The 26,899-nt window shown below is 48.7% G+C and overlaps 1 protein-coding gene across 1 annotated transcript in view; it reads left to right on the forward strand.

Annotated features, from left to right (window-relative positions):
• Positions 1-26,496, forward strand: part of LOC128847263 (zinc finger protein 436-like) — a 29,277-nt gene extending 2,781 nt beyond the window's left edge. The window contains exons 2-6 of the mRNA XM_054046655.1: positions 3,177-3,264; positions 3,845-3,971; positions 7,813-7,926; positions 8,295-9,650; positions 23,853-26,496. Of these exons, the coding sequence (XP_053902630.1) occupies positions 3,177-3,264; positions 3,845-3,971; positions 7,813-7,926; positions 8,295-9,650; positions 23,853-24,622 (2,455 nt within the window). The 3' untranslated portion in view covers positions 24,623-26,496. The remainder of the gene's footprint in view (positions 1-3,176; positions 3,265-3,844; positions 3,972-7,812; positions 7,927-8,294; positions 9,651-23,852) is intronic.
• The last annotated feature ends 403 nt before the right edge of the window (positions 26,497-26,899 follow it).

A 26,899-nucleotide genomic window follows, 5' to 3' on the forward strand; every position in this document is an offset into this window, starting at 1 on the left:
GCAGGGCCCTTCCCGCTGCTCCCCAGGAGCCTCTCCCAGGGCAGAGCCCCCAGCCCCTGTCCCAGGGCGGGCCCCGCTTGGAGAGAAGGTAAGAGAGATCCCCCCACCCGCAGGGAGCGGTGCCCCCCCACACACCAGGGCTGCAGGGGGAGGTTTGGTCCCAGGCTGCTCCCAGCTCCCGGTGTGTGCCGGGACGGGGGAGCCAGCCCGCGCCGCGCTGGGGCTGGAACAGTGACACGGCGGAGCCGATACCGGGCTGAAGAGGGCCGGGGGGGGTGTCAGGATAAGGGGGGATTTTAGGGGGCAGGATGGGATGGGGCAGGGGGTTGCTGAAGGGAGGGTGGGGCAATGCAGGGCAATCGGGAAACTTATGGGGCGGATGGGAACGGGGCTGCAATAGAGGAAAACTGGGGGGGGCACTGCGAAGGAAAGGGGGGATGTGTGGAGGGGAGGCTGGGGGAGACAGAGCAAGGGCAGACTGGCTGGGGGAGGGAGAGAAACAGCGTAGGAATCGGGGAGAATGAGAGGGAGAGATACAAGGGCAGCTCCCCCACCCCATGGGGCAGCAGAGGGTGAGGGGCTGCCCCACCCCACAGCCAGAGGGTAATTCCTTGAGCACAACTAGTCAATGATGTTTTGGGGGTAGGTGGAGGCTTCCACCTAAGGGCTCAAAAGCTACTAAGCAAATATCCAGGCTTCCCCCCACCCCCACCCCCCCACACACATCCTGCTCCCAATTTATTTTATTTTATTTTTTTAAGACACACTCATGATTTTGGGGTCTGTCTCATAGAATCATAGAAGAAGAACAGAATCATAGAAGATTAGGGTTGGAAGAGGCCTCAGGAGGTCATCTAGTCCAACCCCCGCTCAAAGCAGGACCAACACTAATTAAATCATCCAAGCTAGGGCTTTGTCAAGCAAGGCCTTAAAAATCTCTAAGGATGGAGATTCGACCACCTCACTAGGTAACCCTATGTAGTGCTTCACCACCCTCCTAGTGAAATAATGTTTCTTAATATCCAACCTAGACCTCCCCCACTGCAACTTGAGACCATTGCTCCTTGTTCTGTCATTTGCCACCACTGAGAACAGTCTAGCTCCATCCTCTTTGGAACCCCCCCTTCAGGTAGTTGAAGGCAGCTATCAAATCCCCCCTCACTCTTCTCTTCTGTAGACTAAATAACCCCAGTTCCCTCAGCCTTTCCTTGTAAGTCATGTGCCCCAGACTCCTAATCATTTTCGTTGCCCTCTGCTGGATTCTCTCCAATTTATCCACATCCTTTCTGTAGTGGGGGGCCCAAAACTGGACGCAATACTCCAGATGTGGCCTCACCAGTGCCGAATAGAGGGGAATAATCACTTCCCTCAGTCTGCTGGCAATGCTCCTACTATTACAGCCCACTATGTTGTTAACCTTCTTGGTAACAAAGACACACTGTCGACTCATATCCAGCTTCTCGTCCACGGGTAACCCCTAGGCCCTTTTCTGCAGAACTGCTTCCTAGCCATTCGGTCCCTAGTCTGTAGCAGTGCATGGGATTCTTCCTTCCTAAGTGCAGGACTCTGCACTTGTCCTTGTTGAACCTCATCAGATTTCTTTTGGCCCAATCCTCCAATTTGTCTAAGTCACTCCGGACCCTATCCCTACCCTCCAGCTTAGCTATCTCTCCCCCCAGCTTACTGTCATCTGCGAACTTGTTGAGGGTGCAATCCACGCCATCCTCCAGATCATTAATAAAGTTGTTGAACAAAACCGTCCCCAGGACTGACCCCTGGGGCACTCTGCTTGATACCTGCTGCCAACTAGACATCGAGCCGTTGATCACGACCCGTTGAGCCCGACAATCTAGCCAGCTTTCTATCCACCTTATAGTCCATCCATCCAACCCTTACTTCTTTAACTTGCTGGCAAGAATACTGTGGCGACCGTATCAAAAGCTTTGCTAAAGTCAAGATATGAGTGTTGGGGGCGGAGTGTTGGGGGCTGCCCAGGACCCTGGTCTGATTTCCGGGCAGGATTCAGATCTCAGCCACACCGGTGTCAGACCGGAGTCACTGCTGGCTCTGGTAGGGGGTGAGTGTGGATGGGCCAATGAGATCAGCCTCTGCCTGCCTGGCCCTGGGGGCTGCAGGGGTAGCACAGGGAGGCTCAGTCATTAGCTGCTGCCACCAGAGGGCTCTGACTATTGCTAAGGGAGAGGAGGAGGCTGGTGCGTGTCTCTCTGCTCCTCATGTTAGAGCCCTTGAATTGAGCTGCCTGGGTCAGATACTGCTGCCTCCTCTACCAGACTGTGAAACTGCTGCTCCCCATCTGGGGCTGTACCGGGGACAGACCTTCATTAAAGTCCCTGTCTATGCCCAGCACTGGTAGGGACTTTCACCGTGCCTGGAACCAGCCCCTGGGGCTCTGCCCACACCAGCCCCTGAGCCACAGCCTGCAGGTGATGGGGAGAGACCTGGGGGAAAGGGCTGGGGCCAGGCAGGAAAGTGACTCTGCACAAAGGGCCCCTTTCAGGGACCAGCTGGTGAGTTTGTACCAGAGGGGGAAGGGTTCCCCGTGTGTCTGCGGGTCCCAGAGCTGCTGCCCTCAGTGACACAGACATAGCTGTTGTAGTAGCATATCTGTTTACTAGAGAGCAAATGCCCATGTAAATGGAGCAGTAACCAGTTCTCCCAGGCAGAGGGAAGGGAGACAGGGAATGAGACAGAAAGGGAGAGTGGAGAGACTGAAAGGGGCAGCAGGAGCACGAAGGGAGAAGAGAGTCTCCAAGCCTCATTCCCTACATCACCTGTGGGCAGACTGACTCTCTTGGGAACAAGGGGAGGAGCTGACAGAGGAAAAAACAGGTTCTGCCACCCTCAAGTGCCCGCACTGCTGGGGGGACGTGCAGCCCCAGGGGGAATCCCCCAAAGTAGCTCCTTTGAGTTTGCTCTTTTCTAGCATTTGTCTTAGTGACTATGTCCCTGCGGGGGAGGGGGGGGGTTAAAAGTGTCTCAGGTGTTCAGTGCTGGGAGGGGCCGGGTCTGTGTTGTAATAAAGTGACTGAGGGTTTTCCCAGCATGGCAGAGCCCAGAGCGTCTGTCTGCAGGGAGAGAGCCTGGGGGGAATCGGGGTGTGAAATGGACTCAAGCCCCTTCTGAAACTTCCCCCATTGCCCCTATCGCCCTGACAGGCTGAGGAATCACGTCCACATTTTGCTCCAGATCGTCCTGTCTTCCAGGGGACAGGGAAGAGAAATGGCTGTGATGGAGCTAGCTCAGGTAGGGGATTTTCAGGGAGCTGCAGGGGGATTTGCCGCAGAGGGGGAGGGGCAGGAAACACACAGAGGGAGGCAGGGATGGGACAGGGTGTGATAAACCTGCTGGGACACATTCAACTTGGAGCCTGATTTTCTGAACAGGTCCATTGGCGGTGGCGGGGAGAAATGTCCCCCCATTTCTGAAACAGGAAACACACACCCCCGGGCAGGGCTGGGAAAACTGACCAGACTTCCAGTGCTGGAGCCTGAACCCACTGGCCAGAGGCTGCTGTGAAATACGAAGGGATGCTGTTGGGATTCCTGTCCCTGTCCCCTGCTCAGAGCTCTGCTTCCCATATCAGCCTGTGGCAGGTGTGTGGGAAATGAGAAGACGCTACCCTGCTCTGTGTGCTGGGGGGGACAAGGAGCTCTCACCTTCTTCCCATCCCCTGAAGCCGCCTGACTGCTCTGAGCAGGATGGGGGTGGGATTCTGCTACTCTGTCACCCCCAGAGCTTCCATTTGTTTATCCTTTCTCCTGTGTGATTAGTGGGATTGTGGCTGGGGCAGCAGGCACTGAATGGGGGACTCTTGTTGTTTCAGATGCCAGTGACCTTCGAGGAGGTGGCTGTGTATTTCACTCAGGGGCAGGGGGCTCTGCTGGACCCCACTCAGAGAGCCCTTTATAGGGATGTCATGCAGGAGAACTATGAGACGGTGACCTCGCTGGGTAAGGGATTCCCATTCCCTCAGTTATTGGAAGCCGTGGGGTCTGCGTGTCTGAATCTGGTCAGGGTCTTCCCTGCTCAGTTGGATTAGGGGGGACTAGGTCCTAGAGTCCACAGCTGCAGCATGAGAGAGACTTTCATCTCCATACCCCCTCCAGTGGGCTAGGTGAATCAGAAACGTAAGAACATAACAGTTACCATACTGGATCAGACTATGGTCCATCTAGCATGGTATCCTGTCTCTGACAGTGGCCGGTACCAGAGGTTCATAGGGAGTGTTCAGACACTGGGCAATTATGGAGTGACCCGCACCTGTCTTCCATTCCCGGCTTCTGTTAGCTAGTTGTTTGCCATCACTCCAAGCATTGGGTTTCATCCCTGACCTTCTTGGCTAATAGCTCTAGCTGTACCTATTCTCCATGAAGTTTTCCAGTTCTTTTTTGAACCCAGTTATACTTTTGGCCATCACAACATCCATCAACAATGAGTTCCACAGGTTAACTGTGCGTTGTGTGAAAAAAGAACTTCCTCTTGTGTGTATTAATCCTACTGCCTGTTAATTTAATCGGGTGTCCCCTGGTTTTGTATTATATGTAAGGGTAAATAACACTTCTCTATTCAGTTTTTGCAAACCACTCATGATTGTATAGACCTCTGTCAGATCCCCCCTTAGTCATCTTTTTTTTAAACTAAACAGCCCTAATCTCTTTAGTCACCCCTATTATGGAAGCCATTCCATACCCTTGGTTATCTTTGTTGCCCTTCTCTGAACCTTTTCCAGTTCCACTATTCCTTTTTTGAGGTGGTGCTACCAGAACTGGGCACAGCATTCCAGATGTGGGTGCAGTATGGATTTATATAGTAGCATTATGATATTTTCTATCCCTTTTCTAATAGTTCCTAACATACTGTTAACCTTTTTAACTGCTGCTGCACATTGAGCAGAAGTTTTCAGAGAACTATCCACAGTGACTCCAAGATCTTTTTCTTGATTGGTAACAGCTAATTTAGAACTTACCACTGGAAAAAATAATCCTAACTATACATATTCAATGTGCACTACTTTGCACTTATGAACCTTGAATTTCATCAGCCATTTTGGTGCCCAATATCCTGGTTCAGTGAGATCCTTCTGTAACTCCTCACAGTCTGCTTTAGACTCATCTGTCTTGAACAATTTTGTATCATCTGCAAATTTTGCCACTTCACTATTCATCCCTTTTCCCAGATCATTAATGAATATGTTGAATAACAGAGGTCCCAGTACAGATTCTTTGGGGGCCCCACTATTCACCTCTCTCCATTGTGAAAACTGACCATTTATTCTTACCCTTTGTTTCCTATCTTTCAACAAATGATTGATCCATGAGCAGACCTTCCCTTTTATCGCATTACTTTTAGTTTCCCTAATAACCTTGGTAAGAGACTTAGTTAAAGGGTTTCTGAAAGTCCAAGTCTATGTCGACTGGATCGCCCTTGTCCACAATGCTTGTTGACTCCCTCAAAGAATTCTAATAGATTGGTGAGGCATGATTTCCCTTTACAAAAGCTGTGTTGACTCTTCCCCAATATATTGTGTTCATCTGAGGGTCTGATAATTCTGTTATTTAGTATAGATTCAACCAATTTGCCCGATACTGAAGTTAGACTTTTTGGTGTTTTCCACCCTACAAGGATATTAAATTTAATTACATTACAGGTCATTTTTACTGAACAGTTCAGCTATAGTTATCTCTTGGTCCAGATCCTGTCCTCCACTTAGAACTAAATCAAGAATTGCCTCTCCCCTGGTGGGTTCAAGGACTAGCTGCTCCAACCAACAGTAACTTATAGTGTCTAGAAATTTTATCTCTGAATCATGCCCTGAGGTGACATTTACCCCATCAATATGAGGATAGATGAAATCCCCCATTACTTTTGCATTTTCTACTGCTGTAGCCTCTCTGACCTCCCTTAGCATATCACAATCACTGTCACTATCCTGGCCATGTGGTCAGTAGCATATTCCTACTGCTATGCTCTTAATATTCAAACATGGAATTTCTATCCATAATTTACAGTTTGATTCATTTTAGAATTTCACACTATTTGCCTCTGGTTTTGTTTGTTTGTTTGTTTGGTTTTTATTATATAATAGCACCACTGCCCCACCGGCATAACATACTCTATCATGGCTATATATTTTGTACACTGGTATTACTGTGTCCCATTGATTACCCACATTCCACCAAGTTTCCGCAACGCCTGTTATATCGATAACCTCATTTAATCCATGCACTCAAGTTCAGCCATATTAGTATTTGTAGACTTCTAGCATTTGTATATAAGCACTTGTACGTTTCCTCAATATGCTTACCTTCATGTTTTATGTTTCAGTGGGACACTTTTTTGTGTAACTGTTCCTCTCTAGCTCCTACCTGTACTTTACCAACTCCTTCCCTAGCCTCGATACTAGGATATAAAGCTACCCCTTTAATAAATTCATCCCTAAGGGATGTCTTCACCCGATCCAAGGCTCTCCCCCGCCCTTAGTTTAAAAACCCCTCTACAAACTTTTTAATTTTACATGCCAGCAGTCTGGTTTCATTTTGGTTTAGTGGGAGGCCATCCCTCCTATAAAGTCTCCTCCTTACCCAAAAAATTCTCCAGTTCCTAATAAACCTAAATATCTCCTTCCTACGCCATCATTTCGTCCATGCATTGAGACCCTGCAGTTCTGTCTATCTTCCTGGCCTTGTGCGTGTAACTGGAAGCATTTCAGAGAATGCTACCATGGAGGTCCTGGACTTTAATCTCTTACCTAGCAGACTAACTTTGGCCTCCAGGAACACCGTCCTACCTTTCCTTGTATCATTGTTACCTACAAGTACCATGACCATCAGCTCCTCTCCAACACTACTTGTAAGGCTATCTAGATGTCTTGTGAGATCTACTGCCTTTGCATGCAGTGGGCAATGCACCATGCTGTTCTCTTGATCATCACAAACCCAACTATCTATATTTGTAATATTCAAATTCCCCATTACTTTTACCTGTCTCTTCCTAATATCTGGTGTCACACATCCAGCGGTATCCTCAGTGTCAGAGGATATCATGACATCATCTTGAAGGTGGGTCCCAATTATGGGATCATTTCCCTCTGTTCCAGCGTGATGCTTTCGAGCCCCGAGATTTTCATCTTCCTCAACAGCACTGGGGCTGTTGGACAGGAGGTGGGACCGCTCTACTATGTCCCTAAAAGTCTCCTTTGTGTACCTCTCTATCTCCCTTTGCTCCTCCAGTTAAGGCGCTCTAGCCTCCACACCCTGTACTTTGTCTCTAAGGGCAGTGAGTTCCTTGCATCGCATGCACATATTCGCCAGCTGCCCACGAGGCAGGTAAATTCCATGTTGTGCTCTAATGGACGTGCTAATTCATCCCATCTCTCCAGCTTTCAAGGGGATAGAAGCCATGTATTGTCCTGCCTGTATTACTGCTCACTCACACACAGAATCCTTGTTCTCCTCCCTTCGTGGGACTAGCTCCATCCATGGGGAGGGCTCTGGGCTCTGCAGATTTGGAAATAGGTAGGGGTTTAAAACACCAGAGCTGTATGTGCGTCAGCAAGTCCCCCAGAGTGCACAGATCCTGGGAACTCCTAGTGAGAGTCAATTTTCCCCACCTCCCCACATGCCTGCCTCTCCCAGGGAGGCTCAGTGACCATGTCCCCATTTGTTCAGATTCCACATCCCCCCCCTCCAGCACAGCACAGGGCCAGGTTAAAATCTGGGAATGCCCTTTGTGACAGATACTCTACCAATACTCCTTGCGTCCTGATCTTCTTTGATTTCACCCCCTGAGCAGGATTTCCTGTTCCCAAACCTGACCTGATCGCCAGACTGGAACGAGGGGAAGAGCCGTGGGTCCCAGATCGCCAGGTCACAGAGGAAGGGGAGAACCCGAAAGGCACCCACACAGGTGAGGAGTCAGGGAAACTGACACAGAAACATCTGGCGAGTGAAGGAAAAAGCTGGGACTCCCAAAATGTGCTGTGAGCGAGAGCCCCCAGTTCTGCCCCGTCTCACCCAGGTCAGGGCTGCAGTCAGCAGGTGTCATAGCATCAAGACAAGTATCAGTCACGGCTTCCAAACCATCCTGTTAGCTGTCAGGAATTTCCTCCCTGACTTTCCTTCCCTTGGAGTATTTGGGTGGGATGTGGCGGCAGAATCCAATGTCTCCATCTCCCCAACAGTCACTGTGTTGTGTTTTCCCTCTTTGCTATTCCCCTTTCAGTCCTTTCCCCCCAGCACAGGCAGTGACTCCTGTCTGGATTCTCTCTCTCCCAGCAGGTGATAGGACAGTGAGTGAGAACAAGAAGGAGAATCAGCAGCGGGAAGGTCCTGAGCAAGTGGAATCGCAGGAGAGGTTTTTGAGAAGAGCTGAAGGGAATTTTCCCCAGCGCTTGGAGCAGGGAAATGCCTGGGGAGATCGGTGCAGGTCAGAGAGGCAGCTGAGAAACTATTTCATTTATTGGGCGGATGAATCCATTCAATATGGGGGAGGATGCAAAGATCCCAAGGAAACCACAGCCCCACAGACATATCACCAGGAAGAGAAACCCTATAAACGCCTAGAGAGTAGGAAAAGTTTCAATGTGAGTAGAAACCTTGTTACATGTCGGAGAAACCACTCAGGCGAGAAACCCTATAAATGCTTGGACTGTGGGAAAACCTTCTGTAAGAGCTCAGACCTTATTAAGCATGGTAGAATGCACACAGGGGAGCGACCTTATAAATGCCTGGACTGTGGGAAAACCTTCACTCAGAGCTCACACCTCATTACACACCAGAGGCTGCACACAGGAGAGAGACCATATAAATGCCTTGAGTGCGGGAAAGGATTCAACGTGAGATCAAACCTTATTAAACATCAGCAAAATCACACAGGAAGGAAACCCCATATTTGTTTGGATTGCGGGAAATGTTTCAATCACAGCTCCTACCTTATTACGCATCAGAGACTGCACACGGGAGAGAGACCCTATAAGTGTCTTGAGTGTGGGAAAAGTTTCAATCAGAGCTCTAGTCTTATCACGCATCTGAGAACCCACACGGGAGATAAACCCTATCAGTGCCTCGACTGTGGGAAAAGCTTCAATGTGAGATCACAACTTATTATTCATCAGAGAATCCACACGGGAGAGAGACCTCATAAATGCTTGGACTGTGGCAAAAGCTTCAGTCACAGCTCACACCTTACAAAACATCGGCGAATTCACACAGGAGAGAGACCCTACAAATGTCTAGAGTGTGGGAAAACTTTCAATCAGAGCTCACACCTTATTATGCATCAGAGAACCCACACGGGAGAGAGACATTATAAGTGCCTCGAATGTGGGAAAAGTTTTGTTCGGAGATCAGCCCTTATTACGCATCAGAGAATCCATACGGGAGAGAAACCCCATACATGTTTGGACTGTGGGAAAAGTTTTAGTCAGAGATCAGCCCTTATTAGACATCAGAGAATTCATACGGGAGAGAAACCTCATACATGCCTCAACTGTGGGAAAAGATTCATTCAGAGATCACACCTTATCACACATCAGACAATCCACATGGGAGAGAAAACCCATAAATGTTTGGACTGTGGGAAAAGCTTCAATAACAGCTCCTACCTCACCAAACATCGGAGAATCCACAAGGGTGAGATACCCTAGAAACACTTCAATGGTGGAAAAAGATTCAGTGGGAGCTCTCACATTTTTATACATCGGAGAATTCCCACAAGAAAGAGCGATTTTTGACTTTTAGAAAGACTTTTAATAAAATCGGTACATAAAACGCAGTGAAAACAAGAAAAAGAAATGACAGATTCGAGCCTGTAGAAGAGTTGAAAGTCACTGAGCAGAGAGTGGATGCGGTTCCAGGATTCCTAGCCAATCGCTCGTTAGGAGCACAATTAAAATTGCCCCCCCGCTAACATTAAAATCTCACTTCTCGAACAATGTGTTAAAAGAGCACCCAAGCTCTGAAAAATCCCACTCACCTGGGCTTTCCCTACAGTAGCAGCACAGTCATCCGAGATCCTGCTGCAGCAGGGTCCGCCTCCCAGCAGCTCACTGGGCATCTGGTAAGGTGTGCCTGATTGATTGCGCTTCCTGATTGGTGAAGGGGTGGAGCTAGCTACTACGTGACCCAGCAGCAGCCGGGGCTCGCTGGAAACTCAACGCGTTCCATGCCTGCAGCTGCATTTGGTCCTTCTTCTTGCTTTCTGCTTCTCACCAGTCTGCTCTTGGGCCCAGCTGCCAGTTCCTGTCCTTCTCCATCTCCATCCTGTCCTTCTCCAACCCCTGACTCTGCTTCCTGAACATGCTTCTGGCATACCCATTGACTCTGGCTTTCAGCCTTTGATCCCTGGCTTTCACCCTTGGCTCTGTGATGGATGTAGGGAACAGATATGCCTTTGAGTGATTAATAGTTACTGGTTCCCTCTGGCCCTCAGAAAAATAGAAAAGTCCGCCTCTGTTTATCCCAAAACAGGATCCACCTAAGAAGTAAAGACAACAAGAAAATGGTTCATATTATATGACACACCTTGTCTAAGAACCCATAGATCAGCCAAGGTTGAGATTTCCTCTCCCCAAGAATAGAAACTAAAATGTCTAAATGAGAGCACTGTTAATCAGCTAGGCAAGAATATCTCATAATTTGCTTATATATAAACCTCTTTCTCCCTCCCAGCCTAGTTATAAAGAACTCCAAGTTTCCAAACTACGGTCACACCCTGCTTGCCTATGCAAAATGTTTTCACCCCAAAGTATAAACTATACATTGCTTTCCTTGTAAATCAAATATACTGTGAATCATCTCTTTCCCCCCAAATTAAAATCCGCACATTTGTTTGCGTTGTGATTGTGAATCAGATCTACATCCTTCCGTATGTGGAAAATGTCTCTTGTTCTGTTGTATGTCCTAAATAAGGTGAAATGCTTATGTACAATCAAAGAATGTATGGAGTATGTCCTTTAAATTTAGAAGAGTATAAAGGTTTTGTTGGGTTTCATTGTAAATGTTGCACTCTAAGAATTGTCTGGCGCAAGGAAGAAGAAATGTAAAAAGATATAAACCAGGGTATAACTTTGGGATATTAAGAAAAATTGCTTAAAAGGGGGTGTCCCAATCAATAGGAGGGGCTAATGATGAAATACAATCCTTGAAATGAAATTGCCCCCCCGCTTGAAATGAATCAAATGTATAAAGCCTCTGATTAAAAAAAGGATTGAAGAAATGTGTGATACACTGTCGCCACCTACTGGATACCAATGGAAGCAGCAAAGAAAAAACCTAAGCACTTATTTGACCTGAGTCCAATAGGAATGTATGTGTGGCCCTTTCCTATGAGCCCTGAAAATAGGGTATATAAACTGAAGTCACCATATGCTAAAAAGAGTTGACTGAACCCAGCAAGAAAGTGAAAAATCCTAAGTACAACTCACTCCTGGACCAGACATGTGGAAAGAACTCTTCCCCCAGCCCAGGGTTATATGGATAAGAAGTGATGAGATTTCATTTCAAGGGTTGTATTTCCCCTTCTGTTCTTTCATATAAATTACTGTGAGTTATCTTGCTGAGTCTGTGCTCTCTAGTGAGACCTCAAGTAACCATATTTTAACTTCTTTGTAAGCCCAAGCAAATTGGCCTAACAGATTGAAAAGAATTGCTTTTAGCAATTGTTTTTAATGCTCTAAACTTGTCTCTTTCGGACCAGTCCAGTCAAACTGTACTAACCACACTCTTCAAAGTGCCTTGCAGACAAGTGCACCCTGGGAAGTGTGATAAATGTGTTAGGAATTTAGAATTGATAGTCACAAGTCAATGTAATCCGAAATCTTGGTACTTTGTTCCTTGATATAACTGCTGAGCCTCAACGCTAGCCTCTGAGAATTGCTTACAAGACTGTATTGTGTGTGTCGTATACACCTAGCACTTCGGTTGTGTCTGCACTTTGGTGGTGAACTGCTGATTGTATAGTGATGTGACTCTGGGTGAATTAATAAATTGTTGTTTGGTTGAGGATAAGCAGGTGTCCTGATGTGAGAAACATAGTTCAACTTAAAAGTGGACCTGAAAAGAACCCATCATTAAAACTGGTAAGCTAATGTTCCCTCCACTGAATACAAGGGATTCTGTTGGATTCTATTATATATAGGCCTAGTGTGTTAGGTTTCAGCTTTGAAATCTATCTGGCACCCTGGCAAATTCATAAATTGACTCCTTTTCATGCTTACAGCTCTGCTCTTGACGATGACCCCGGGTGTCCTGTGGTCCTAATTCTTGTCTCCAGCTTGATTCCACTCTACCCTCCAGGCCTGGTCATCCCCATGGTTCTGACCATTAGACACAACCACCCACAACCTGGTTGTGATCCTGCCAGTTTGAGCCACCCAAGACAGAAAGATCGGAGACCTGATTTGCTGAGAAACTGGCCTCTGGTAAGGCCTTCCTCTTCTCAGAGGTAATGGATATCTTTCAGAGGCTGCCACCCAAGACTGAGGTCTCACTACCCAGGGCCCAGGTCTCTCAGGAACCAAAGATTCTGCTGATGGCCAACTTAGACAGCAGCTGCAGGAAATTTCACGGCTTCCTAAATCAGTGCGGGCTCCTGTTCATGCTACGACCCTGTTCATTTCCCAGTAACTAAGCCCAAGTGGGGTTTATTATCAGCCTATTAGTGGGGGAAACCCTAATCTGGGTGTTTCCCCCCCCTAGAATTTCCAGCTCCTTGCTAGGGCATCTTGAGGAATTCAGCTAGGACATGGTGGCTGTCTTCAGTGACCCAAATTGCACCCATTCTGCTGAGACCACACTTCGGGACTTATGCCAGGGGAATAGCCCTGTTACCAGGTTTGCTGTAGAATCCCACCCTTAGCAGCTGGCACTAGATGGAATGAAGCAGCAGAACATTCCTATTTCCAATGCCAGGTAGAGCCCTCATCCAACCCAGTGGCTGTGGCCAAGCTGTGCATCACCGTCAATCACCTGGCTGAATGCCGACTAGAAAGTCCAGTTTTCAACACGCACTGGCTGACCAGCTTCAACCCTGTCGTACTGCCATAGTAAGGAACCAGCAGTGAACCACAGACATATGCCTACATTGTGGGGAACTTGGGCACTTCATCCAGAGGTATCCCAATAGGATTCATGTTCTGCCCCGGTCAGGAAAGCCCTCTTCTGTCAACCAGTACCCTAGCCGTGATCAGTCAGCAAGCCACCGCTGTCCAACTTCCTCTTACTTACAACATCCTGCCATGTCTGAGCCGAGGATTCCAGGAAACTCAGGAGCCTCTGACATATTTTTGGACATACATTTTGCTTGAACATACAACATTCCCATGCCCGGAGAGCGTCCAAGCATCAGTATTGGGAGGGCAGCCTCAGGGACTGCCCGAGAAGCAGCAGTCCCGGGAGCGGCCAGAGCAGCGGCTTAGGGCAGCCCCAGAGACCATCGGGAGAATGGTCTCCAGGGGCCTTTGAGCAGCGGGCCACTGGGGCCCATCAGCCCCCACCGCTGGAGCAGGGGCCCCCCAGAGTAGCGGGACCCCAGAAGCAGAGATTTAGTCATCATGGGTATTTATAGTAAAAGTCATGGACAGGTCACGGACTTCCATGCATTTTTGTTTATTGCCTGTGACCTATCCATGACTTTTACTAAAAATACCCATGATTAAATATTTCTCAAGGGAGAGTGCTCTCACCACTGGGCCATGGGATCATCCAATGTCGGGCTCCCTCAATCTCTCCTGCTGACCCTGGGACACGTTGGGTGTCATTACAGAGTCCTTGGGGAAGGGGACGGGGCCCTCCCAGGCAGGTGCCCCAACCCCTGGGTTGCTGAGTCAGTCTCTTGCTCTGGCCCAGTGAACATCTCCAGCTGTGCTGGGCACAAAGGGGGCTTTGCTGAAGGTCTCTCCCCAGCACAGACTCTGCTCAGGGAGCAGCAGCTGCGTGGTTTGTGGGCTCCCAGATCCCGAGGGAGGAGACAGCAGCTTGTGACCCAGGCTGGAAACCAGAGAGAGATGGAGGCGGCCTCCTCTCTCCGAGCAGGGCCCCTCTGGCCACAACAGCTACTGAATCAACTCCCCCCAACCCCTCTCTGCTGGACCCCTAATCCTGGAGGGATCCAGTGTAGCTTGGGCTGACCACGAAATGGGTGCCAGTCAGTGAGTGGTGCTGAAACCCCTGTTCCCCCAGGAAAAATTTTGGTCCTGGAGCCAATCCGAAGTGGGCAGAGCACCAAGACACCCTGAACCAGGCCGGCCGGAGCTTTGCCGCTGACATCCAGGCTCTGGATGGGGACCAGCTCTCAGCGGCCACATGGGGGCGCCAACTGGGTGAGGTATAGTTGGGATTCCTAGGGGCAGACATGAGGGGGGTTGCCTAGAGCCCAGGGATGGGTGAATCCGGACCTACAAATCACTGAATGAACCTGTTGCCATGGTACTGACAGCTCCCTGACCTGAGAAGCAGGGGAGCAGAGCTGGTATGTCTGACCAAGGCTGGTAGCCACGGATGGGGGTGTGTACCAGTTTTGTACTCGAGGGACTCACACACCAAGTCGGACAGTGTCACCGAGAAACGTGTCCCAGGCAGCCTCTCTAGGACCAGGACTCGAACCCATCACCCCTGTGTCCATGTAGACATTAGGGACCCTGTCTGGAACAATGCCCAGTCTCCCTAGAAACCTCCCTTCTCCCCCCGTCCCGGGATCTGCTCCTTTCTGTCCCCCCATTGATCCTGTGGTTTCTAGGCAGGATGCCTACATAGCGCTGGGAGAAGCTGCCCGTGCCCAGGGGCGGTGGGGCCCCAGGGGGCAGGGTCTGGGGCAGGGGGCTGCAGCGCGATGGGTTTATCGCTAGGACCCAGGAGCAGCTGGGAGGCGGCTCCGGGGGGAGCGATCGCTGGGCTCAGGCCCGGCAGCAGGAAGTGACTCGCAGCCGCTGCGGGGACTCTGGCTCCAGGCTCCTGGCGAGATCCCCGAGCCCCGGCGGCTGGTGCTGGGAGCCCGGAGCCCGGGCTGCAGCCGGGAGAGGGGAATCTCCAGCAGGGCCCTTCCCGCTGCTCCCCAGGAGCCTCTCCCAGGGCAGAGCCCCCAGCCCGGCCAGGCCCCTTCCCGGCCCGGCCCCTGCCCCAGGGGGCCCCGCTCGGAGGGAAGGTGAGAGAGACCCGCCCCCGCCCAGTCACACCTGGGCTGCAGGGGGGTTGGCCCCAGGGCTCCCCTGCCCTGGGCCCGGGAAAGCTGCCGCCAGCTCCCGGTGTGTGCGGGGCGGGGGGAGCCGGGTGGTGGGTTGCAGATAAGGGGGGATTGAGGGGAAACAGGGATGTGTGAGGGGCAGGATGGGATGGGGGTAGGGGGTTGCTGGAGGGAGGATGGGGCGATGCAGGATAATCTGGGGAGACTTATGGGCTGGATAGGAACAGGGCTGCAATAGAAGAAAACTCTGAGTGGGGGGGGGGCACCCGGCACTAAGAGGGAAAGGGGGGATGTGGAGAGGGGAGGCTGGGAGAAGTCTGAGAGCAAGAGCAGACTGGCTGGGGAAGGGAGGGGTCGGGAAAATGAGAGGGAGAGATGCAAAGGCAGCTCCCCCACCCCATGGGGCAGGAGAGGGTGAGAAGCTTCCCCATCCAGCAGCCAGAGGGGAATTCTTTTACCGCAACTAGTTAATGATGCTTTGGGGGTCGGTGGAGGCTTCTGCCCAAGGGCTCAGAAGCACCAAGGCAAATATCCAGCCCCCCCGCACACCCTGCTCCCGATGTATTATTGAGTGTTGGGGGCTGCCCTGATCTCATTTCCCTGCAGGATTCAGATCTCTGCCACACCGGTGTCAGACCGGAGTCACTGCTGGCTCTGGCAGGGGGTGAGTGCAGATGGGCCAATGGGATCAGCCTCTGCCTGCCTGTCCCTGCCCCCGATCTGTATTGTGATAAAGTGACTGAGGGTTTTCCCAGCCTGGCAGAGCCCAGAGCGTCTGTCTGCAGGGAGAGAGCCTGGGGGGAATCGGGGTGTGATATGGACTCAAGCCTGTTCTGTAACCTGCCCCTATCGCCCCTCTCGCCCTGACAGGCTGAGGAATCACGTCCACGTTTCACTCTAGATCGTCCCATCTTCCAGGGGACAGGGAAGGGAGCTGGCTGTGATGGAGCCAGCTCAGGTAGGAGATTTTCAGGGAGCTGCAGGGGGGTTGTTGTCAGGGACGGCTCCAGCTTTTTTGCCGCTTCAAGTGGCGAATGGGGGGCGGGGAAAAGGAAAACCCGATTGAGTGGCCGCCGAAGAGGAAGGGGGAGTGAAGGACCTGCCGCCGAAGTGCCGCCACAGGAGACCTGGACATGCCGCCCCAACAACGGACGGAGTGCCGCCCCTTTCTATTGGCTGCCCCAGGCACCTGCTTCCTTCGCTGGTGCCTGGAGCCGGCCCTGGTTGTTGTGGAGGGGGAGAAGCAAAAAACACATAGGGAGAGGTGTGGTGGGGACACAGAGTGTGATAAACCTCCTGGGACACATTCAACTTGGAGCCTGATGTTCTGAACAGGCCCATTGATGAGGAGGCGGTAGGGGGGAACATTCCCCCATTTCTGAACCAGGAAACACCCCCACGGGCAGGGCTGGGAAAACTGACCAGACTCCTGGTGCTGGAGCCTGAACCCACTAGCCAGAGGCTGCTGTGAAATACGAAGAGAAGCTGTCGTGATTCATGTCCCTGTCTCCAGCTCAGAGCTCTGCTTCCCATATCAGCCTGTGGCTGGCAGGCGTGTGGGAAATGAGAAGTTTTGGCATTTCGTCTTTTCGAATGAAGTTCTGCTATCACTGAATCCTCTCCCCATATAGCGATCAGATCCAGTACCTCCCATACGGTCCATGCTGGTGCTCTTTTTCGATTATCGGCCTGCATGGTTACCTGTGCTGATGAGCTCTCTGTGGTCACCTGTGCTCTCCACGGTGGGCAAACAGGAAATAAAATTCAAATGTTCGCGGGGCTTTTCCTGTCTACCTGGCCAGTGCATCCGAGTTCAGATTGCTGTCCAGAGCGGTCACAATGGTGCACTGTGGGATAGCTCCCGGAGGCCAATACCATTGAATTGCGGCCACACTAACCCTAATTTGAAATGACAATATCGATTTTGGCGCTACTCCGCTCGTCGGGGTGGAGTACAGAAATCAATTTTAAGAGCCCTTTATTTCGAAATAAATGGCTTCGTTGTGTGGACGGGTGCAGGGTTAATTCGATTTAACACTGCTAAATCCGAATTAAAGTCATAGTGTAGACCAGGCCCTGGAGGGATAGGGGAATCAGAAATGTAAGAACATAACAGTTGCCTCAGTGTTCCCTCTAATTTTTCCCACTTCTGAGTGGAATTAATTTTGTTATGTGCACCAATATGGAGGTGACGTGTGACACATCTCCTTAATGTTGGTGCACATACAAAATTCATGTGGCGGGGGTAGGGCCAAGGGGTTCGGAGTGTGGGAGGGGGCTCAGGCCTGGGGCAGAGGATTGGGGTGCAAAGCTGTGAGGGCTCTGGCTGTGGGTGTGGGCTCTGTAGTAGGGCTGGGGATGTGGGGTTTAGGCCTGGGTCAGAGGATTGGGGTGCAAAGCTGTGAGGGCTCTGGCTGGGGGGGTGGGCTCTGGGGTTGGGCTGGGAATGAGGGGCTTAGGGCTAGGACATAGGGTTGGGATGCGAGGGGGTGAGGACTCTGGCTGGAGGTGTGGGCTCCAGGGTGGGACCAAGAATTATGAAGTCACACGCACCTGTTTTCCATTCCCAACTTCAGTTAGCCAGATGTTTGCCGTCACTCCAAGCATGGGGTTGAGTTCCTGACCATCTTGGCTAATAGCCCTAGCTGGACCTATTCTCCATGAAGTTTTCCAGTTCTTTTTTTAACTCAGTTATACTTTTTTGGCCATCACAACATCCGTCGACAATGAGTTCCACAGACTAACTCTGCGTTGTGTGAAAAAATACTTCCTCTTGTGTGTATTAATCTGGTACAGAGGCTGAAGTTACAGACTACTATCAGCAGCTCTGCCATTTCATATTTGAGTTCCTTTAGAGCTCTTGGGCGAATACCACCTGAGCCTGGTTCCTTATTACTGTTTAATTTATCACTTTGGTCTAAAACATCTTCTGTTGAAACATCAATGTGGGACAAATATGGGCTGCAAAGATGTCCCCCAAAAAGAATAGCTCTGATGTGGGTGTCTCCCTACACCTTCTGCAGTGAAGACCAATGCAAAAAATTCATTTATCTTCCCTACAGTGGCTTTGTTTTCATAGAGTCTTTGTCATCTAATGACCCCACTGCCTGTTCAGTAGGCTTCCTCCTTCACATATCCTTAAAAACAAAATTACTGTTAATTTTTGCTTCTTTAGCAAGTTGTTTCTCTAATTCTTTCTTGGCCTGCCATATTGTACTTTTAGAATTAACTTGCCTGAGTTTGCGCTCCTTCCTATTATCCCTACCAGGATTTCCAAATTTGGAAGTATGTTTTTTTGCCTCTAATGACCTCTGTTTCTCTGCTGTTTAGCCATGGTGGCATTTTTTTGGTCCTCCTACTGTGTTTTTAAGTAGACTCCATGTTGCTTGCAGGCATTTTACCCTGGGGACTGCTCTTTTTAATTTCTGTCTGTCTAGCATCCTCATTCTTGTGTAGTTTCCCTTGTTAAAGTTAAATATTACTATGGTGGGTCTACATGCTTGTTGACTCTCTCAAAGAATTCTAATAGATTGGTGAGGCATGATTTCCCTTTAAAAAACTCTTCCCCAATATACTGTGTTCATCTATGTGTCTGATAATTCTTTCCTTTACCATAGTTTCAACCAATTTGCCCTGTACTGATGTTAGACTTTTTGGCGTTTTCCCTCCTATAAGGATATTAAATTTAATTACATTATAGGTCACTTTTACTGAATGGTTCAGCTATAGTTACCACTTGGACCAGATCCTGTCCTCCACTTAGGACTAAATCAAGAATTGCCTTTCCCCTGGTGGGCTCGAGGACTAGCTGCTCCAAGAAGCAATAATTTATGGCAGTGGTTCTCAAACGTTTTTTTTCGTGGACCATTTGAAAATTGCTGAGGGTCCCAGCGGACCACTTAATGATCTTTCCAAATATTGATTGTACCATTAGCTATGGTAAAGCGCTTCAAAGCGCTATATAAAAAATCCCTTATTAATAATTAACTATCCCTCTTACATGCATATTATCTGCACACAGCTCAGCTTTAAGATGCTAAACAAATCTGTGAGTCAACTAGAAATAGTCATGCTCTCATTGCAAATATTAATACAATATTTTCTGATACTGGAAAGGAGAGTAAAAGGCATTCGCTCAGGCTTATGCAATCTCTCTGAAATGTCCACTCTAAATTTGATTAATATTTCACACACATAGAACATTAAAAATAAGTAACAACATGACACAAAGAGCAAAACAAAATCACAAACAAACCACTGAAAATACAAAGTGAAGTAAAATATCAAGTGGTTGGTCACGGGTATTTTAAAGGATTGTTTTGGACCCACGCTTTGCAAACGCAACAGAGCCCTGTAGAAACAGGCAAAGTTCTCCTGATTTCACATTGTGTGCATCACCAACTCAAAAACTCACAGTGGACTCATTGAGTTTTTATAGGCCCTGGAGCACATTAACACACGGCTTGGAATTTGCAGACAGATCCCTGCTTCAAAGAGCTTGCAAAGAAGGTCTTGATCCTACAAAACACCCAGCAGTACCCCCACCAAACCTAGTGCTGCTTGCTACTTAAGAGTCAATGGGAGTACTCTAAGGGTACGTCTACACTTACCTCCGGGTCCGGCGGCAGGCAATCGATGTTCTGGGATCGATTTATCGCGTCTGGTTTAGATGCGATAAATCGATCCCGGATCGATCCCGGAAGTGCTCGCCGTCGACGCCGGTACTCCAGCTCGGCGAGAGGAGTACGCAGCATCGACGGGGGAGCCTCTCTGCCGCGTCTGGACCCGTGGTAAGTTCGGACTAAGGTACTTTGAATTCGTAGCTGAATTTGCGTACCTTAGTCCGAAGTGGGGGGTTAGTGGGGACCAGGCCTTAGGCTTAGAGCCGTGGTTCCCAAACTTTAACAACCCACGAACCCCTTTCACTAAAATGTCAAGTCTCATGAACCCCCTCCTAAAAATGAATATTTCCAGGGATTTTCACCCTTACCTGAGCATAAATTATAAAAGCCGTGATCTTGGAAATATAAAATGTGATTTTATGACATGCTCATTACACACTATTATTAATTATTATTTATCATTACAGTATTTTTATTACATTATGAAAATGGCAACACTCTTCCAAGATCTCACTTTCGTAGCTTGTATCACTTTGAATAAGCCTGTTATAAGACAAGGCTCCTATGTTTCATCAAGGAGTATCAGATGTGAAACAGCATGAAGGTATTTAAGAAGCCAACTCAAATAGTTCCTCCTACACAAGCATTCAGGTCTTGAGCAGTCCAGGCAAACAATGCACCTTACATCAAAGCTTAAACTCGTTCTTCATTATACTTTTAAAACAATACTAGCAGCCTATTTAATTTTAAAAACAGTAAAAAAAAAAAATCTACCTCCCTTTCCATTTCTAATAAGGAGTCTTGAAGTTTAAATCTCAGTGTGATGGATATGCTTGCTTTGATCTGCTTATCTCTTGGAAGTCCTCGGGGCTCTGGGCTGCTGGCTCTGTGCTGCCCGGGGTCCCTAGGGACAGCTCTGTCCGCCATTAAGGAATTTTTCCCCGAGAACCCCCTGTAACATTTCGCAGTCCCCCAGGGGTTCATGAACCCCAGTTTGGGAACCACTGGCTTAGAGGGAACTATCCGCGGACCACCTGAATGAAGCTCACAATTTGAGAACCTCTGATTTATGATGTCTAGAAATTTCCTCTCTGAATCACCCTGAGGTGACATTTATCCTGTCAATAGGAGGATGGATGAACTCACCCATTATTTTTACATTTTCTACTGCTGTAGCCTCTCTGACCTCCCTTAGCATATCACAGTCACTGTCACTATCCTGGTCAGGTGGTCAATAGCATATTCCTACCGCTATACTCCTATTATTCAAGCATGGAATTTCTATGCATCATTTACAGTTGGATTCATTTTAGATATTCACCCTATTTGACTCTGGTTTTTTTATTTATCGTATAATAGCACCACTGCCCCACCAGTGTGACCTACTCTATTGTTCCTATATATTTTATACCCTTGTATTACTGTGTCCCATTGATTATCCTCATTCCATCACTTTTCCGGAACGCCTGTTATATTAATAACCTCATTTAACCCAGGCACTGGGTTCAGCCATACTAGTATTTGTAGACTTCAAACATTTGTATGTAAGCATACTTATATATTTGTGTGTAAGCATTTGTACGTTTTCTCAATATGCTTGCCTTCATGTGTTATGTTTCAGTAGGACATTTTTTTGCATAACTGTTCCTCTCTAGCTCCGATCGGTACTTTACCAATTCCTTCCCTAGCCTCAGTACTAGGATATAGAGTCACCCTGTTAGGGTTCCCTCCCCACTCTGAACTTTAGGGTACAGATGTGGGGACCCACATGAAGACCCCCTAAGCTTATTTATACCAGCTTAGGTTAAAAACTTCCCTATTCCTTGGATTAAGTAACGCTGCCACCAACAAGTGATTTAAACAAACATTTAGGGAGGGCCACTTGGAGCCCTACCTTCCCCAAATATCCCCCCAAGCCCCTACACCCTTTTTCCTGGGCAGGCTTGAGAATAATCCCCCAAGCCCCTACACCCCCTTTCCTGGGGAGGCTTGAGAATAATATCCTCACAAATTGGTACAGGTGAACACAGACCCAAACCCTCTGATCTTAAAACGATGAAAAATCAATCAGGTTCTTAAAAGAAGAATTTTAATTCAAGAAAAGGTAAAAGAATACCTCTATAAAATCGGGATGGTAAGTACTTTACAGAATAACAACAGACTCAAGAAAATAGAGGATCTTCCCTCTAGGCAAAACCTTAAAGTTACAAATCCAGGGATAAACCTCCCTCTAGACAAAACCTCCTTCTAGACAAGGAAAATCACAAGCCAAAATAAAAGTAAGCTAACGCATTCCCTTATTATTACTTACTAATTCTAATCGAGTTGGATTGCTTGCCTCCTTGATCTGTCTCCGGCAAGCACACAGAACAGACAGACAAAGAACAGACATAACAAAGCCTTTTCCCCCTCCCCAGATTTGAAAGTATCTTGTCCCCTTATTGGTCCTTTTGGTTAGGTGCCAGCCAGGTTACTTGAGCTTCTTAACCCCTTACAGGTAAAAGGATTTTGTGCCTCTGGCCAGGAGGGATTTTATAGTACTGTATACAGAAAGGTGGTTACCCTTCCCTTTATATTTATGACATGCCCCTTTAATAAATTCATCCTTAAGAGATGCTTCTGCCTGAACTGTTTCCTCCTCCGCACTTGTCCGCTTTTCCCCAGCCCTTAGTTTGAAAAACCCTCTACAACCATTTTAATTTGACATGCCAGCAGTCTGGTTTCATTTTGGTTTAGTGGGAGCCCGTCCATCTTATAGAGTCTCTTACTTCCCCGGTTCGTAATAAAGCTAAATACCTCCTTCCTAAGCCATCATCTGTTGAGACCCTGCGGTTCTGCCTGTCTTCCTGGCCTTGCACGTGGAACCGGAAGCATTTCAGAGAATGAATTCTAATCTCTTACCTATCAGACTAGCTTTGGCCTCCAGGAACCCTATGCTAACTTTCCTTTGTGTCATTGATACCTACATGTACCATGACCATCGGCTCCTTCCCAGCACTGCTTGTAAGTCTATCTAGATGTGTTGTCCCCCAGAGCACACAGATCCTGGGACATCTCCCCACATGTCTGCCTCTCCCAAGGGAGCTCAGTGACCCTGTCCCCCATCTGTTTGCGTTCCACATCCCCACCCCTTCCAGCATAGTTCAGGGTCAGATTAAACTCAGGGAATGCTCTTTGTGACAGATACTCTACCAATGCTACATGCACCTTGATCTGGTCTGATTTCACCCCCTGTGCAGGATTCCCCATTCCCAAACCTGAGCTGATTGCCCGGTTGGAAGGAGGGAAGGAGCCATGGGTCCCAGATTTCCAGGCCACGAAGGAAAGGGAGAGCCCGAGAGGCACCCGCACAGGTGAGGGGTCAGGGAAACCGAGACAGAAACATCTGGCAAGTGAAGGAAAAACTGGGACTCCCAAAATGTGTGGTGAGTGGGAGCCCTTAGTTCTGGTGTCATATCATCCCAGCAAATGTCAGTCACGGCTTCCCACTCATCCTGTTAGCTGTCGGGAATTTCCTCCCTGACTTTATGTACCTGAGAGTGTTTGGTTGGGATGTGGAGGCAGAATCCAACGTCTCCATCTCCCCAACAGTCACTGTGTTGTGTTTTCCCTCTTTGCTATTCCCCTTTCTGCCCTTTCCCCCCGGCACAGGCAGTGACTCCTGTCTGGATTCTCTCTCTCCCAGCAGGTGATAGGACAGTGAGTGAGAACAAGGAGGAGAATCAGCAGCAGGAAGTTCCTGGGAAAGTGGAATCGCAGGAGAGGTTTTTGAGAAGAGCTGAAGGGAATTTTCCCAGGACTTGGAACAGGCAAAAATCTGGGGAGATCGACACAGATCAGAGATGCAGGTGGGAAATTATCCCAGGAGGAAACTGGATGAATCCATTCAATATGGGGCAGCATGCAAAGATCCCAAGGAAACCACAGCCCAGCAGACATATCACAGGGAAGAGAAACCCTATAAACGCCTAGAGAGTAGGAAAAGATTCAATGTGAGTAGAAACCTTGTTACATGTTGGAGAAACCACTCAGGCAAGAAACCGTATAAATGCTTGGACTGTGGGAAAACCTTCATTCAGAGCTCAGATCTTATTACACACCAGAGGCTGCACACAGGAGAGAGACCTTATAAATGCCTCGAGTGTGGGAAAAGATTCAATGTGAGATCAAACCTTATTAAACATCAGCAAAATCACACTGGAGGGAAACCCCATATTTGCTTGGATTGCGGGAAATGTTTCAATCACAGCTCCTACCTTATTACGCATCAGAGATTGCACACGGGAGAGAGACCCTATAAATGTCTTGAGTGTGGGAAAAGCTTCAGTCACAGTGCACACCTTATTAAACATTGCCGAATTCACACAGGAGAGAGACCGTATAAATGTCTTGAGTGCAGGAAAAGTTTCAATCAGAGCTCACACCTTATTGTACATCAGAGAACGCACACGGGACAAAAACCCCATACATGTTTGGACTGTGGGAAAAGTTTTAGTCAGAGATCGGTCCTTCTTAGACATCAGAGAATCCATACGGGAGAGAAACCCTATACGTGTTTGGACAGTATGAAAAGTTTTAGTCAGAGATCAGCCCTTCTTAGACATCAGAGAATCCATACGGGAGAGAAACCCCATACTTGTTTGGACTGTGGGAAAAGATTCATTCAGAAATCACACCTTATTACACATCAGACAATCCACATGGGAGAGAAAACCCATAAATGTTTGGACTGTGGGAAAAGCTTCAGTAACAACTCCTACCTCACTAAACATCGGAGAATCCACAAGAGTGGGATACCCTAGAAATACGCCAATGGTGGGAAATGATTCAGTGGGAACTCACGCATCAGAGAATTCCCACAAGAAGGAGAGATTTTTGACTTTTTAAAAGACCTTTAATAAAATTGGTACACGAAACGCACTGAAAACAAGAAAAAGAAATGATGGATTTGAACCATAGAAGAGTTGATAGTCACTGAGCAGACAGTGGATGCAGTTCCAGGATTCCTAGCTAATGGCTCGTTAGGAGTACAATTAAAATTGCCTCCTGCCAACGTGAAAATCTCACTTCTCCAACAATGTGCACCCAAGCTCTGAAAAATCCCCCACACCTGGTCTTTCTCTACAGTAACAGCACAGACTGTCTGTGATCCCAGTGCAGCAGGGTCCGCCTCCCAGCAGCTGACTGGGCATCTGGTAGGGTGTGCCTGATTTGATTGTACTTCCTGATTGGTGAAGGGGTGGAGCTAGCTACTACGTGACCCAGCAGCAGCCGGAGCTTGCTGGAGGCTCAACGCGTCCCATGTCTGTAGTTGCATTTGGACCTGCTTCTTGCTTTCTGCTTCTATTTTCCACACTCTGCTCCTGTGCTCAGTTGCCTGCTTCAGTTAGAATCATAGAACATTAGGGTTGGAAGAGACCTCAGGAGGTCATCCAGTCCAACCCTCTGTTCAAAGCAGGACCAACCCCAACTAAATCATCCCAGCCAGGGCTTTGTCAAGCCGCACCTTAAAAACCTCTAAGGATGGAGATTCCACCACCTCCCTAGGTAACCCATTCCAGTGCTTCACCACCCTCCTAGTGAAATAGTGTTTCCTAATATCCAACCTAGACCTCCCCCACTGCAACTTGAGACCATTGCTTCTCGTTCTGTCATCTGCCACCACTGAGAACAGCCAAGCTCCATCCTCTTTGGAACCCCCCTTCAGGTACTTGAAGGTGTTATGTTGCACTCCATATTCTTTATGGAAATATGCATATGAATATGAATGTGACATAACTGGAATATGCTTTATGCAAAATGTGTGATGTGACATACAATTGGAAACGTTATAATCTGCTGAATGTGTTCATCCTCTTTGTATGCATGTATCATTCCTATATCTGAAGTTAGAAATATGAAGTAGAAATCTAAGGTCCTATTGTAGTTATGCTAAGTGAGGGCCATTAATGGTACTTCAGGAACTTGATGACTCTTAAGCAGGAAACAATGGGCTGTGAATGGATTTGTTTCCCTATAAGTCTGTGGGACGCCTGTAAGGAGGAGGGGCGATGTGAAGACATGTGTCTGTGTCACCTGATGCTGGAATCCATCTTAAATTTGATATTTCTCCACAAAGCTGGGGGGGAATGTTTAAACAAAGACACAAAGGATTCCCGCCTTCTGCCAAATCTATATAAGGGTGTGAAGCAAGACAGAGAGAGGGTCGTGAGGAGACCCCTGCTTAACACCCAAGATGTCTGCTGGAACTAAGAGAGACTGAACAGGGGGAAGGATTGGACTAGAAATGAGTCTAGTCTATGAAAGCAGCTTATTGGAACATCTTTGAGGGTGAGATATTACATGTAACCAGTTTCTTAGTGTATTAAGCTTAGCTTGGCGTGTTTGTTTCAATTTGCTTAGTAACCTGCGTTGTTCTGTCTGTTATCTCTTTTGACCACTTAAATCAGAGGTGGGCAAACTATGGCCCACGAGCCACATCCGGCCCGTGGGACCATCCTGCCCAGCTCCTGAGCTCCCGGCCAGGGACGCCCCTCCCCTGCTGTCCCCCCTCCCCTGCAGCCTCAGCTCACTGCACCTCTAGCTCTCTGGCCCACCGCTCCTGCTGGGCATTGCGGCAGCGTGGTTGGCTCTGGCATGGTAAGAGGGTGGAGAGAGGGGAGTCCCAGGGGGCAGTCAGGGGACAGACAGCAGGGGTCAATTGGATAGGGTGGAGGTTCTGGGGTGGTGGTCAGGGGATGGGGAGCAGGGGGACTGGATAGGCAGGGCCGGCTCCAGGCACCAGCCGACCAAGCACGTGCTTGGGGCGGCACCTTGTAAGGGGCGGCCAATCTTGGGTGGTGGGTGGCGCTCGGGTTTTTTGTTGTTGTTGTTTTTGTTTCGGCCGGGCGGCGCTTGGGGGGATGGGTTGTTTGTGTTTTGGCAGCGTGGCGTGGCACTGGTCGGGGCAGTCAGGGAACAGGGAGTGGGGGGAGGTTGGATGGGGTGGAGGTTCGGGGAGGGGTCAGGGGACGGGGAACAGGGCGGGTTGGATAGGCGTGGGAGTCCCAGGGGCCTGTCAGGGGGCGTGGGTGTGGATA

This window comes from Malaclemys terrapin, chromosome 13 (genome assembly GCF_027887155.1).
Source record: "Malaclemys terrapin pileata isolate rMalTer1 chromosome 13, rMalTer1.hap1, whole genome shotgun sequence".
NCBI classification, from domain to species: domain Eukaryota; kingdom Metazoa; phylum Chordata; order Testudines; family Emydidae; genus Malaclemys; species Malaclemys terrapin.